We start from the raw sequence: 16,314 nt of genomic DNA, 5'->3' as shown, positions 1-16,314 counted from the left end.
GGCCTACCTGGGAGGGCTGACATACTGTCACTGAATAATAGCAGCTTTCCCAAGTGTTAGACAGCTTGTCTAACCTATCAGCTGAACCTGAAGATGCTAATGATTGGATTGTGGGATTTTCTACATAAAAAGCATGGGCTCAGCTCTTGGTCTCCCCGTGTTCATTGCTCCTTCATCCTTTCTAATAACTCCTTAACTTTAAGCAAACTTACCTTGTCCAAGTCTTGCACCCAGAATAGCTTCCTTGGCTGTTCCAAAGCCCATTTCTCGGCATACGACATTGGCTGAACGTAGGTTCCACTCGTCATCACAAATGGTTCCCCATTCGCCATTCATCAACACTTCAAGGCGACCTTCTCCAATCTGGGCTCCACCCTTTAGCCTCACCAGAAGGTGCTAAAAGAGAACAGTAAACCTTTATTACTTAGCGATGTAATTGTCAGAGGCAATTTTTTGTTTGTTTGTTTTTAAGTCAACTCAATCACATATATGCACCTTTTGGCATAAGTCAAGATGGCATGTTAAGAAATAAGGCATATGGGAGAAGATTCCATGCTGCAGCAATGAACTCTTTCAGATAGAAGATGCTGTCTACTTTTTTGTTTGACCATGAGTGTATTCGTGGCAATGCAGCAATTTGCATTGTTTACTTTTTGGACAAACATTTCAACCCAAGAACTAATTTCTTACCTTATTTTATTCAGCAGTGGTATGATCTGATGGATGCTACCGCAGTGATAATATCATTCATATATAAGATTTTCTTTTTCATTGTAAAGACTCTCTTGTTTTGAGCATGACTCCTGGGATTACACAGACGCAGCCATGTGGGGGATTTTTTTAAGCAATAATATGGAAACGATTGCTATTTTCCATTGCCACTGCTTTCCCAGTCTAGTTTTCAGCCTTGGCATTTCCCCCTGGTCTCCCATCCAAGGACACCCCAGGTCTGACCTGCTTATTTTTTATGAGTTCAGCCAAGATTGTCTAGGTACTGCCACAACCTGCACTGTTTGTTAAACTACCCAGAAAGTCCCACAATAGTTTTCAATATATGATTTCAGTTAATTGTAAAGAGGAGGCATGCGTGTGGTAGTTTCGTTTTGCAAACCATTTCTGATCTATTTCAGTGTAATGAAGTTGATTGTAATGCTGTATATTCTATAATATTAATGTTATTATCTATCTGCATTTGTATGTAGGGGTTCCTTCCAAAAGCTCAAAGTTGCAAATGTGGAGTCTGGAACATGGTACTGCTTTGTTTGAGGCTATTTGTTCATTTTAATTTTCTGTCTAAAGATTAAAATCTCCAGTGTCCCAGGTATAAACGCTACCATGTTTTCTGCTCCTATTAGCTGGAATTTCCAGAGACCGAATCTGGGACTCCTTGGGGCAAAGTCTGCATTCTGTTACTGAAAAATGGGCCTCTCATTGAGTAGGCTAGCACTGATCCCCCTCTTCTCCAGCATAGCACCATGTAAGCAATGGTATTAGCCCCAGCTGCTCATCTTTTCTGACCCAAGGGCCTCTCTCATTTTTCCCATGAAGCTGCACTCCAAAAACATGTGAATTTAATTGAAATTCAATTTAATTAAACACAGTTAATATGATTGCTTTCTGCAAAGTTACTTAATTGGGTCTCATTAAAGGGACCATGTCCAGTCTCTGGGGTCCTGCTGATAGAACATTCCTGCCATAAAGCATATATTGAACTTTTGGCTGTAAAGGATTTGAAACCAATTCCAGCCCTACCTCTATAATCTGTATACTGTACTGGTTAAATATTTGGATTCTGATGCAGGAATGGACAATTTCATGCCCTCTTGATATTTTGGAGTAAGTCCCATTACTCCTAGCCAACATGACCAACAGCAAGGAACGGTAGGAACTCTGAACCACCTGAAGGATATCAGGTTGTGTGCTTTAATGAACCCAGATATGGGTCTAAAATTGATCTTTGTACATGCTAAGGGAAGGTTCAGTGCTCTTCAACTTTTTTTGAACATTCTGCAGTAAGCTCCAGGGGTTGAGAACATTCTTCACTGATTTAAGTGATAGATAGAAAGATAGATGATAGATAGATAGATAGATAGATAGATAGATAGATAGATAGATAGATAGATAGATAATAGATGGTAGGTAGGTAGATATTATTGCTGTGTTACTGTTTATCAAACCATTGAAAGTCAGAAATTCTTGCTTATCTATTGGAACTTATCCAGCAAACTCTCTATAAATATCAATATACCTCTCATTGGACACTGTTCTAAAGAAACAAACTAGGTTTTTCAGTAGTCCAAAGTTGAACTTTGGTGCTACTCATTATGTTTAGTGAAAGCAGGTCAGATCACACTCCCCAGCCTGGTGTCTATTAGGTATGTTGTAGCTATTAACTTCCAGGTTCCCAGTCAGGAGAGCTAAAGTCTAGGCATTTGGCATTGTGGGAATTGTAGTTCTCAAGGTGCCAGATTGGAGAAGAATGGGCTAGATTATGTGATATAAGCACATTTATGCAAATATTTTAGGATTGGGAAGCTGGGGGGAGGAATTGCATCATTCAGTCTTAACTGACACAGAATTCAATTTCATATAGAATTTTGTTTCCTATTTACATATCTCACCCATTCCACATTTTAATGATCCGGAGATTGCATTTTTAAAATGTGGGGATTAAAAAAAGGCTTTTCCTGATGGTTTCAGAGGCCTCCAAACCCCAGCTGGAATGTCAACAGGACATAGGAAATATTTTAAATAACTGAAGAGGCTTCATCATTCAAGAACATTATGTGCATACATTCTCTATGGCTAAAAGGGAAGAAAAGGTCCTAAGAAAAATATTACAGATCTACCAATTCTTGGTCCTGGAATAAAAGCAATCTCTTGATGATTTTGCATGGTAACAGGCTGTTCCAGGAACTCTCTCCCTGGTACCCTGGTCTGTAGTTTAATTCAGAAAAGAAGATCTTACAATTCAGGAGTCTTGTGGATAACCGAGGTCAATTTTGCTATGATCACATATGGACATGAATGGTGAAAGTCCCCCTGTTGTTTTGTATGTTTATTTGCTGGATTTCAAGGAAGGTCAGCATGAACTGGAGTTCAGATCTGGGCCATAAAATTCCCACTCCATTCCACTCCCACTCCCACCTTCCAAGAGGGGAGGGTGGATTCAGGCAAACACAACAGTATTTCATCTGTAGCTCCCATCCTATCTGTTACCTCCAAAGGTATTGTGAGCAGGAAGACAAAAGGGATAATGCACTTTACAGTCATCAAGACGTCCATTCTGGACCAATGGGATGTCATTTGCTAATGCCATTGTTAGCAAGCCAGTGACTTACTTTTCTTTTTAAAGGTTGTGCTCTGTGCCACCCAGGTCTTCAGAGAGTTAAAACCCTCCTCCAAGTGGTTCCATTCCAATTTGTCATTCTAGCCCTACAGAAATGTCAGAAGTGGAACCTATAATGCAGAGCTATCCTGCTTCCATAATCACCTTTTGGGAGTGAATCTGCATTGCCCTGATAGTTAAATGACTCAATGGTGTCTGTTACAGAAGGCCACTGAGCTATATTCTGAACTAAAAAAGTGAATGCAAAAGATCCTTCCCTTTTGCCACTCTTTTCATTTACCTACAAGTGTTTTCCCCATCTCCCACACAGAGAAGGCCACATGTGACAATCAGTGCAGGACCTCACAAAAATGGCACCTAACCACCTTCCCATCCATGGTTGGTTTTGTCTGGCATTTAGGATACTTCCACAGTCAGAATCAGGAGGACCTAGAAGGCTATCAAGGGACCTTTTCTCTGCATGATTCTCAAAAAGCAAAATGACAGTGTAAAGCTACAGGGGCTTAGTCTCTTTGAGGAAGGAGGAAGACCCAGGAGCTGAAGGTAATCAAGCTAAGAATTCCCACCAGTAGGGAAACAACCTGAACCAAAGTTCTGCAGAGCTCCAGGACTTCTTCAGGAAAAATAAGCTGAGCGTACTTCCTGTTGAACTGCAAAATACAGATGACATTGTGGGATCACCCAGGTGCAGAGGTGACCACAGCTGAATTTTAAGCTCCACTTTGAATAAGGGGAGTCAACTCATGGCCCAAAGGCTACTTATGGCCTGTGAACCTCTTTTATTGTAGCTCCTGGAGCCCTCCAAGATCATGTCTGTGCAATTCATCAACAAGTTGCTGAAAAACAGCTGCACAATTTCCTATCACTTTCCACAAGAAAAGTAATCAGGTAAGCCAAGGCTTCAGATCATATAGGACACTTACAACATGTAGAAATCCTCTTCACAAAAGTGTGTTAAAACCTCAGTCCCTATAAGGATGATAAGTCTCTGCTCTAATAAGGGATGGATGCTGTGCCTTTTTATAGGCCCTGGCTCTTGACTGATCGTTTCGCTAACATCAACTGTTGTACAGACTAAGGCAAAAGTCATATTGGTTCCTAGCTGTCCTACAAATCTGCCCGGACACTGAATGCAGTTATGAGCTCCTCCACAGATATGCATAACCAGCATGGGACAATTTATTGCACAACAGCCTGTGAAAAAGCCCTTACAAGCTATTCACAGTTCTGGCAGCCAAAACCTGAATACCTTGTTAGATCCACCATCACTAGCATCACAGTTGGGATCACAAGACAAGACTAATAGCAAGAGTAAACATCTCCAGGTAAAGAATTGGATTATATAACAGGGTTATATATAGGAAGAATCAGGATCTACTATACTTTCTCAATCTGGAGTCTCTCAGTTGGCACACAACTCCAGATCCAGTCAACCTAAATGGTACCACGATGTCTGTGCTCACTATCTTTGGTACTAACTTAAGAGGTCAAACGCAGCAATTTTCAGCTTTTTAAATATGAGTGCAGATCTGCAGTATCCAAAAATGGTGCTTACCCAGACACAGTTGGCAACATCAAATATCCATCTAAATTAAAAACAAATACGTCTTTCCCATGTTTCTTTTGCTGTCACTGTGGGCTAATAAGCCACAAGTCCACTCTTACGTAAAGTTCAGGAATTCTAATGCACAACTGTCCACATTTAACATTTACATAATAACAATAGCTGTTTGTTTGGAAGAACACAAAGCAGCGCTCAGCTGGCTTGAACAAAAGAATTTGGAACAAGCATTTGGCAAATTCTAGTTCCAACTTTTTGCCAAGAGCTTCACGACTTCCAGCAATAAATGAAGCTTGTGCTGTTCTGTAAGTCCAAAACATCCAGAGTCAAAGCTGGAGAAAGTTATAAATAAGGCTCTGCAGAATATGATTCTTAAAATTTTCCAGGTAAATATGATGCTCTGAGCAACTGCAGCCAAAAAACAAATGCAACATTTTAAGAATGATGGTGGTGGCTTGAAAATATTGATAGTGTTCCTTGGGGGGATCAGGAGATACAAGTGTATGGCTTGGAATGCTGAACTTTGGGAAATTAGGATCTGCAGAGGAGAATGTGTTTTTTGGGGGGGGCATTAATTACTTGGAATTGGGAGAAAAACTATTTATGACTGGCTCTTAAATGTCTCCTATCCTTTAAATCCCAAAACATTTTCACAATTTTTTTAATGCTATCATCTTCTTAAGGAGAAAATATAAACTTATCATTAAATGTGTGTCACAGTTTTTGAGATGGAAGGCTGATCCAGCATTAAACTTGCTGGAATTCATGGACAGAAAAGGCAAGTTAAGAAGCAGAGTTAGTAGTATCCTACTATTAGTATACAATCATAAAGCACTGTAAAGAATACTATCTTGTACAAACTTAATGGGTGCCTTATCCCATCATTGGATTCCAGCCAGTTACGTTCACAGTTCTGTAAATAGTGACCAAAGATGGACAAAGAATCCATGATTAGTTGCAATCAGCCATCCTAGGGTATTTTATCCCAATAGGATTTGGCCCCTGACTGTGCAGACTTTTGCTCACTTTTGGTGTGACAGAAATACAGCCAAGGAGTGAGTGTATAAACTTACCCGGGTTGTAATGATACTGTGCAGATTCAAGCATATTTCCCTGTAACAACTTTTCCTGAGATTATTTGAAATGGGAAGATTTGTGATTTCAGTGCTATGGGCTTTTTGCAAGAGATCCACAACCTTGTAGATCTCTTGCTGATCTACCATTCTCAAGGCTAGAAAATGAGAGCCCATTCTAGATTGACCAGAGCAATCAGTTACTTTTTTCAGAGGGTGAGTATCACTGTGATACCACATCACAGTGTGGGTGCCACCATTTTTTAAAATTCAAATGGCCAAAATTTAATAGGATCATCCAACCTCAGATGACTCTTGTGTTCTAGCCTGAAATCTTTTGAGACCTCATGTGAGAAAAGTGAAATCTCAGGAACCACTAACCTTTTTACATTTGTAAATGTTTCCAGAATATTTTATTTTTGAAATTTGCTACAGTGCCGATATTTGCATTGAAGGAAGGCATTATTGCAAGCCATCAACACAAGAATTTCTTGGCAAGCAACTTAGAGACTAGAATGTTCCTAGTTGGGAAATCTTCTTGCATTGCCTGGTCTCAACAGATTGACCAGGGAGACCTTTACCTTACCTCAGCCCCTGACCCCAAGCAGAATAACCTGGAAAGCAATCTGCTATTGAGAAATGAAGTACCATAGTTAATTTAAGTACAACAGTTTTCCCTAATTCCCCAGTGAACATGGCCACTGCTGAGAATCCTGGGAAATGAAGTCCACACAACTGGAGGGCACTTGAGTTGAGGAAAGCTGGGTTAAGATACCTGGCTAAGATCAATTAGCGTCTTGCTAAGATCAAAGATTATTCCTAGTCAGCCATGAAACTCATTGGCTGTGATTTTGTATCTCTCAGTTGACTCCATTTCAGGTCTTTAAACTAGATAGAACCATGAATATATCTGCTATTTCTGGAGAAAAGATGGGAAATTAATATGATAAATAATAAGAAATACCTTACAAATTGTCAAGCATCAGATCCAGGTTGATGCAATGAAACAGTGAAAGGGAATCAGGGCTTTGGCCCTGTTAGCATCAAGGTACTCAATCTTGAAGGTGAACCCAAACCTTGCCTGAATGTTCACAGCTAGTAATATGCTCCATACCAAATTCAAGTTCCCTAAAAGACCAAGGAGAATTTCTTCCACTTACTTCCAGACGGAAAGCTTTGCCAAAGCCATTGTGACTGCCAGGGACAAAGGCAAGTCCAGGGCTGCAGCTGACCACTGCAGGCATTCCGTTCTCACAGGTAATGTTCCCACCAAATGTGCTGATACGATCACCGATTTTGCAGCTAAAGAGATGTGACTCAATGCCTTTGCAATTCACAGAATAAGCCCAGTATTTATGCTTTCTCCTGCTTGCTGATGTCCTGGAAGAGAAGGAAGAATGCCACAATTGTTAAGAACCCACCACTAAGGTAAGAACTGGGAAGATCTATCATTCAGCAGAAGCAGTTGTTTGCCTGCATGGGGGCCAGGACGTTTCCTACACAGCTCACATCCAGGCCAGATGAGTTCACACAACCAAGCAGGCAAGCATAATAATCTGAAAACATGAGTAACATTGGCTTAGACTATGTTGGGTATATGCCCAAAGCAGGGGAGGATTCCTTGAAAGAAACCACATGGATTTGTTATCAGGGCAAATCATGCCATTGCGTGTACATTCATACCCAATAGGTTTGCAAATGATCATGAAATAAAATAAATAATTCAAATCAAGTAAACAAACTAATCTGGCCAATATGTTTACTCTATGCCCTTATGCTAGAAAAGCAAAGGGCAATCTATTCGGTTTCTCCACCATTTAATTAAGATCCCACCTTTTGTTTGCAATGAGTCGAATTATACTTTTCACTATTCCTTAAGGGAGAATGGTTGTCAGGGCAGCCTTGCTCCAAAGAAGACACGGACTCACTTAGAGGGTCTAAGGATTTCCGGCTTTATTGGAACAGAATGCATGCAATGAAAAAGACGGGAATCCTTATGTGTTGGCAGGGTGTCCTGTTTATACTCCGGTGGCGGACCTTGTCCTTCTCCACCCCCCATTGACCCTTGAGCCAGGACCGGATGGGTGCTTGGGACTGTGATGCGTCTGCTGATGGGCGATTCCGGCGATCTCCGGTGTTCTCCTTTGTTTCCTCGCCTTCGTCTGGTGCAGGTGCGTCCCCCGGGGTAATGGGAAGGCATTCCCCCAATCTTTCAATGAGTGCCAAGTCCGGTCTGAGGGGCGTTTCTATTATGTTGGTGATTCCTTTATGGATATGGGTGCTTGAGGGATATGTGAGTGATTAAGGGATTATGATTATCCCTTCCTCTTTCCTAATGTGCATGTTCCCCGTTGTGATGCACTTATGCCTTGCAATGGGGAACATGACAATGGTATAATCTTAAGGCAGGAATATGTGATTTATATCAGTTTGAGGGCTGAATCTGATTGTGGGTGACAAGTCAAGGACAAGAAACGGGTGGGATAGGCCTCTGGTAGAAGCCATGATGACATCACGCACACAATGTTGTCACTGCATACATGACACAAATGATATAATTTGTATTAATCGCATAATAATGCGTGTGATATCACTACTTCCCCTACACCCCTTGCAGATGCCCAGGGGCCACAAAATGGTTTCAGAGATGAGTTTTAAGGGGGGAAATGGCTACCTTAGACTCCCCAAAGTCTTAAGATATTCATCTGGCCCCTTAGTTCCTTTCTCAGAGAAAACAAAATGCAGAAATTAAGGGGTTGAACATTTTGGCTGTACGCATTCTGGGAGGTTTTGGAGGCTGCAAAGGAGATGCTAATAAGCTGTACTTCTGTGTTAAACCAGCTGAGCTCTACAGCAAAGATAGTTAAGGATGGAAGTTACTTGATGTATGTTATGGCTGGACAGAAATTTCAACCTGGGCCTCCTTATTCCTAGTCTAGGATTAAGCAATAAGCCATGCAGCCTGTTTTGATGGGGAAAAAAATCAGCTGAGGGAACAATCCCTTTGGTTTATCTGCTAGTTCAGAACAGAACCTTTCATGGCCTCACTGCTGAAACTTTCAAGAGGTAAAGGAAATCCTCTGTGACATGTTATGGATACTTTAGGCAACCATTTCCTTCCACAGCTTCCAAGTCCTTCAGATAACGCTAGGAGGAAAGAGAGAAATCAGTGCTGCTCTTCCACCAGTCTGAGGACACAAGCCAGACCTCCAAGTTGCATCTGGATGAGGAATTCAGTAAAAGACTGTCAACAACTCTGGCAGGCTCAAAGGATTAATAGGAACCATTTGAAAGGACACAACGGCCCTGCCCATAATGTCTGTGGCAAACTTTCATACTATTCCTGGACATGGGAGAGGGCAGTAAATCAGGATGGATTACTATTTATTAAAAACCAACAATAGTTTTGCTATGGAAGGGAGTAAGATGGCCTTAATTTAGGTCCTGTATGTGAAATCCACTCTGGTGATTTTGAAATTAACCCAAGGACTAAATATGGCATCAATATTGCAAGTTGGCAGACCTTAGAAGTAGTCCAGACAAGAAGCACCAACCATGCCTACTAACACTACCTTTATTGCAAGGTTACAGGAACAGAATCTTGCAAGTCTGAATGTACATCCCCCCCCCCCCGCCTTTATAGTCCAGGAAACTAGGGAGGGTCCCTTCTGAGACATTTGCTGCACTTCCATTGCTTCTGTGGGCTCAGCTGCCTCTTATCTGACCATTGCCTAAACTCTGCTCTCCTCCTCCTCCTCCTCCTCCTCTCTCTCAAGGACATTCTCACAAACCATTACACAGGTTGACCATTCTGACTGATAGGGAGCATTTTAGCACACTGTACGGTTCAAAATCATGCTGCAACTGAAATGATAAGCGTCTGTAAATAAGAAAATAAGAATAAATCACTTTTGGCTCGTTTCGTCATCGAGTCATCTGTTTTTCTTGCAGATGTAGAACTCATCCAAGACCTACAAGACCTCCTTGGTGAAGGTGCTTGACTTAGTCCAGAGAGACCCAAGTCTGAGGCCTGATCCCAACCCTGCAACTGATTTGGTGGCTTTGGCAGCCATACTTTCTAAACCAGGGTTCCTCAACCAGGGTTCCGTGGCATCCTCGGGTTCTGCGAGAGGTCACTAGGGGTTCCCTGGGAGATCACGATTTATTTTAAAAAATATTTCAAATTCAGGCAACTTCACGTTAAAGAGGTAAGTTTCATGATTTTCAGTTTAAGAACACTCTTAATGCATATATACAGGCCGATGAAACAAATAGAATAATGTTGTAACTTCTGGCCTATCTTTGAGCCTGAATGCGCAGGGGTTCCCCCAGGCCTGAAAAATATTTCAAGGGTTCCTCCAGGGTCAGAAGGTTGAGAAAGCCTGTTCTAAACCAACCTGATCACACAAAATTATTGTTACGGGATACCATCAGAGGAAACATCGCTTCTGAAAGCCACCTTGACTGCTCAGAAAAAAGATGGCATAAAAGTGCAATAAATGCAAGTAACATTATTTTAAATTTCTAATGCCAGATATTTAAAGTAAATTTGTGTTGAAACTACCTGCTAAGATGGTATCTGAAAAATGCAACTGAGTAGCACAACTTAGCATAACATTGGAAAAGAGATACGGTCACTGATATCAGACTGGGAACTTAAGGTTGGAGAATATGCAAGAATATTCTTAAGCAAGAATCGCTTCCTTACATATTATGCAGCAAGGCAGATTTAAGCATTTACAGTATGGTTTTTAAGGGGAAAAAAGAATAGACTAGAGAATTTAAATCAGAAATATATGAACATTTTAAATGTTTAAAAATATTGTTTAGCAGTTGGAGTACCACAAAAGGGAAGTTAGAAACTATTTACCTAATGTTTTAGTAGTTTTCCTTTTTTTATTGATACTTGAAAATAACAAAATAGTGGAGACTTTGGCACTCAGCTCAGAGATTCAAAAAGATTACTAAAATCCTTTTCCTTATTGTTAAAAATAATCATGTGTTTTGTTTTTATGGTTAATTTTCATCAACAATACACTGAACATTAACTGTACAACTTCTGTAACTTCTTTGTCCAGATAAATGGTTTATAAAATTTATAAATGATTTATAAAAAATGATTAAAGAACAACAAAAAGTGCAATTGAGAGGTCATGAAAGTTAAGGGAAACTTCTAAATTAGTTCAGTTCTGTCATGCTAAAAAAAGAAAGATACCCCCATCCAATTTCAGCTTGTAAGTACTCAGTCAATCTTTTTTTGTCAAAGCTTGTAAGTAATGTTTGGCATTCAATTATACCTACAAGTGAGCACCCCCTAATTCTACTTTAGAGGTTTAAGCTTGGCTTGAAAGACTTCTGTCTCATGTCTAGTCAAGTGGCCACGATAACTAAAAAACACTTGGAAGATCAGGCTATGCTTTTGAATATCAGAGAGAAAAAGTGATTTCACACGTTGTGCTAAGACATCACATGATTTGCTTGGTTTTCACTTAGCATCACATGCAAACACTACAGGTAGTCCTCAACTTATGACCATTTGTTTAGCAACCATTCAAAGTTACGATGGCGCTGAAAAAAGTGACTTATGACTGGTCTTTGCACTTATGACTGTTGCAGCATCCCTGCGGTCACATAATCAAAATTCAGGCACTTGGCAACTGGCATGTATTTACGACAGTTTCAGCATCCCAGGATCACATGATCACTATTTCCGACCTTCCCAGCCGGCTTCCAACAAGCAAAGTCAATGGGGAAGCCAGATTTACTTAATGAACATGTGGTTCACTTAAAAGCCATGGTGATTTGCTTAACGACCATGGCAGAAAAGGTTGTAAAATTGGGTGCGACTCACTTAATGACTGCTTTGCTTAGCGATGAAAGTTCCAGTCCCAATTGTGACTATAAGTCGAGGGCTACCTGTACTGTGATTTAAACCAAGCTCTGATTAAGCATAATGTATGAAGTCAGTCAACATGGGGCAGTTTTCACCAAACTGGCCATGCCAGCTGGAAATTTGAGGAAATGTAATCCCAAAATATCAGAAGGTGGAAGAGGATGCTATAGGAAAAATGCTCAGAAAAATATTACATTCTCCATCAACCATTCTCCATGGCCCTTTCTGCTTCCTGGAATGATAAAAGCCATGGCCTTACACATTTGAAACTGCCTTGTAGATTTCCTAAAAGCATATATTGACTACCTGAAATTCAGAGCTCATGGTATTTGGTCCATTCAGCAGGACCATTCTTACATGTTTCTGCTGCTAGAACAGCATAGCTGATTGAGCTGAAGTAGGAAAATGGAACAAACGCAAACTATCAGAATTTCCAAGTTGATCTTTCCTTTAACATAAATTGTACTCCAAGCACAAATCAAGTGACATTCTAAACAGCACGTTTTGGCAGCCAGGAGCGGGATGAACTAAGCTGTTTGCTTTAGCAAAATGTCCCATCTGTGAATCATTTTGCCTCCCACCAATGTGACGCTCCCCAGCTTCACATGGGTTACCTCAGCACATAAATGCTGCAGTCAGATTTAAAAATGAAAACGCTTGGCTGGGCAGGCAAGGCTGCCTTGTTCATCTACTGCCTACAGAAGCATGAAGTCAGTTTATTTGAAAGGGAGCCCCATCTGGAGACTGGCTTCCCAGCGGCAGGACCACAGGGCAAGCGGGAGATCCCATCCGTGCGTGTAGCACTTTATGACGGCACTGTGTAGAATGAGACTGGAGGAATTAGACACAGATTAACAGGGCCTCCGGAGTCACGTGTGAAAAGACTTGGATCCAAGTGACTGGCGAATTCATGGGAATGAATCTTAGCTTTCACTTGACAGCTTGTGAATCTACAACAGCAGCAGATTTCGTAAAGGAGAAAGGGAGATGCTGTTGGCTGACTCCCAACATAGAGGGGTTTATAAATTCCTTTCCTTGATTTTGAAACTGAGTAGCAAGGAGGGTCTGTGGGGAGATGGTTGGCTGCCCTGTTTTGCTTTCAAGGACCTCTTTTTCTCTGTCTTCTGCAGTATGCAGTCAGAAAACTACAGAAGATTTTAGTCCATATTACGGTGCAAATGGTACGTTTAATGGAGGACACAAGGAGCTGGTAGCACCTAACCAACCTTAGCTGATTTCAAAAGTCTAAACATGGGCAGATCTGGAAATCTTATTGCTGTAGGCTAGCCTGGCAAATAAAAATATGTTGGAAAGTGTCAATGGCAAATCACTTCCATAATGCTGTGAAGAGAACTTTATGGGTGTGTTCATGAAGTCACCAGGAGTCAAGCTTGATCTAAGGGAGTTTTTGCTTTTACCTTCCTGGGGATGAATGAAAAGATTAGTATACACTCATGTGGTTATACAATGCAATAAACAATAGATGTGGAAGACATGCCATTTTTCAGGGAAAGTGGACTGCAGTTACTAAATTTTTTACTACAGACCTTCCCTTTCCCAAACACTCTGTGGAACAAAAAATTATCATTATATCAACCCTGAAGTTTGGAAGCCGCATGCTTTAAAATGTTTGACCTTATTGGTACTAAACCTGAAGTTCTGCATTCTTTCAAAATTTGACCCAGAACTGTAACGGTTAATATGACAAAAGGGGGAAATGACTAAATGCAACAAAAACAATCAGGTTAATGTACTGGATTCAGACTGAATTAAACTTAAACTGTTTCAAATTTAGTTTTGTCCTGGCCCCATCATCTCTTTGGACACACTCCTCGAAGGCCAGGTGTGGCTGTTGCCACAGATAGTGTTGCATGCTCTGCCTTTAGATTCTCTTCACAGCAGGTTGTCTCAGTGCCGAGATACAATGCCCCATTTTGGAAATATCAAAGGTATTTCACGCAGTTTCTGGTTGCCAGGTGAAATCTTCATTTCTCTAAATTGGGCTTTTCCAGCCTAGACCCTCTGTGACTGGGGTGTGGGGGGCGTGGGGAGGCTGCACAGATGGCTGGTGCAGCGCCATGCAAACACAGTGGGGCCGGGGGTGGCTGCTGCTGGGTGGGGTTGGGTGTGCAGGTGGCCACTGTCGATGGGGGGTGGTGCTCTGGGTGTGCGTTATGGAGTATGAGATCCCTGGGATCTCATACTCCGTAGCCAGACCCCTCAAGAGAAAAAGTTGCAGGAGTGTGAGTTACTTACCAGAGCAACTTGTGACTTCCCCCGCCAGCTTCCCCACTGACTTTGCTTGTGGGCAGCCAGCTGGGAAGGTTGCAAATGGTGACCACAGGAGCGCAGGATGGTGCAACTGGTCCTCAGCATGAGCTGGTTGCCAGGCATCCGAATTCTGTTCACACGACTGAGGGGGTGCTGCAACAGCTGGAACTTTGAGGACTGGTTGTAAGTCCCCCTCATTCAGTGCTGTCATAACTTGGAACAGTCACTGAGCGAGTCGTCATTAACCGAGGACTACTTCTATTTAATATATTATTGGTGATGATCATCTCCTTTTAAGCTATTGCTTTTACTTGTAAGCAATTTTTGGGAGTTTTTGGGTTGAAGAAAAGAAGATAAACAAATCTATCACACTGACAGGATGTAGCCATTTTCCTTCTTTAAACTGACCCATATGACCCCATGGAAGAGAGGAAAAACTCAGTCACCAAGCCTGAAGCCCATTCCCTCAGGACAGGCAGTTGAAGAGCAGACAACCAGATCAACTCTGAGTGAGCAGCTAAGCAGGCAGAGATATAAGCAGTGTGGAGTCTAGAGACCCCAAGAAAGCCAGAACATTGGTATAAACATGTGATTGTTTCTTCCCCATGTGCAAAACAAAACATGGCAGGCCATCTGGAATTACTTACATACTGATGATGTGTAAGTATATTATACTTAAGAATCCAGGATGGGCTTTTAAAGAAATCACCGTGACGTGGTTTTTAAGGAATACATTCTATGAACCTTCTTCTTTCTTTTCCTCCCTAATTTTGATTTCACCATCTTTCACTAACAAAGTATTTGAAACAAGGCCAATGAAATCCTATAAAGAAGGAACTCTAGAAAGAAGCCTTCATGGAAACTTGAAGAGCAAGCATGAGGAACAGAGACTTTGTGCCTTCAGACCTCCCTCCATCTTTGGACAGGACAAACGGTTCAAATTATTGCTCAAGAGAATATGTTTTACAGCTGTCCAAGGGCCTTCTTTTGTCAAAAACGGTGAAGGGAATTAAGAGTTGAAGTACTTCAGACATTGACAACAAAACACACAGAACTACCAGCATTTTTCCAACTCCAGTTTGGAAATGGTTGGTTCTAAATAGATCTGCATGTGTATTGCATTATTTGAAGTCCAAAAATGTAACCACCCCTTTGAAAAGTTCACTCTTACTTGTAGGCTCTGACGTTGTATTTCTTCTCTGCTGGAAATCCAAACATGCCACAGATAACACGGGAATTTTTTGCAGTCCAGTTTTTGTCACAGATCTGCTTCCAAGTGCCACCTTCTTTTATCTCCACGTAACCCTCCGTAACAGGGATGCGTTTGCGAGAGGCTGAAAAAACTGGACGTATCCGGACATCTTCTACTTGGATGTTTGTATTCTAAGGATTGTAAGGAAGATGCGAGTTTCTTGTTTAGGTACTGGCCACAAGAATGTATAAAGACCCGATAAAAGAGAATAAATATATCCTTTAGAACAAACAAACAAATAAACAAACACTTAAACTAGAGTTCAGGGTTGTGAAAAACTGCACAGTATTGTGGCATAGTGCTTCACATAGCTCACTGGATGACTTGGAACCAATCACTCCCTCTCAGCCCAACCTTCACCACAAGGTTGTTGTGAGGATTGACCCCTATGTACGTAAAATGACTTTTTGGCTGTGTGAATGTTTTTAAAAGGGCCTTGTTAACATCAGATGGGGCAGGGAGGTTAGTGGTCACCAAGGGAGGTATCTTTGGTCCCAGGTTGGAACCCACAAACTGCCCAAAGCTCTTGCTTTGACAGTGCTAAAAGGTGTTCATCAGAAAGTACCCCTGATGTCCTCCTCAATCTATTAATATAACAAAGGACTCTGCAGAACTATTACTATGAGCTTGTTAGAGGAAAGCAGAATATAAATATTCAGAAATGCCATACTGTTCAACAAACCAGATCTAAAGCTCAGGGAAACTTTAGAAACAGAACTACATACTGTATGGGTAAAAATTAGGAGAACTCTGGTGTGTATCTGGAAATGCAGATACATGCTTAGAGTTGCCTCCTTAAAAATGTGGCATCTTCCAGATGTAATAGACAGGGTGGTGAAGGTGTTGGATCAGGAATGGAAAGATTCAGGTTCTAGTACTCTTTAAGCCATGGCAACTTCTATCAAAGTTAACTTT

At 41.3% G+C, this 16,314-nt stretch overlaps 1 protein-coding gene across 1 annotated transcript in view; it reads right to left on the bottom strand.

The window, feature by feature from the left end:
- LOXL2 (lysyl oxidase like 2) overlaps window positions 1-16,314 on the bottom strand; it is a 60,795-nt gene that overhangs the window by 22,880 nt on the left and 21,601 nt on the right. Inside the window, exons 3-5 of the mRNA XM_063311588.1 lie at window positions 15,319-15,530; window positions 7,144-7,363; window positions 213-396 (exon numbers count right to left, since the gene is read on the bottom strand). Of these exons, the coding sequence (XP_063167658.1) occupies window positions 213-396; window positions 7,144-7,363; window positions 15,319-15,530 (616 nt within the window). The remainder of the gene's footprint in view (window positions 1-212; window positions 397-7,143; window positions 7,364-15,318; window positions 15,531-16,314) is intronic.

This window comes from Candoia aspera, chromosome 9 (assembly GCF_035149785.1).
Source record: "Candoia aspera isolate rCanAsp1 chromosome 9, rCanAsp1.hap2, whole genome shotgun sequence".
In the NCBI taxonomy this organism is placed as follows: domain Eukaryota; kingdom Metazoa; phylum Chordata; class Lepidosauria; order Squamata; family Boidae; genus Candoia; species Candoia aspera.
This window is presented reverse-complemented; position numbering and strand designations above follow the sequence as displayed.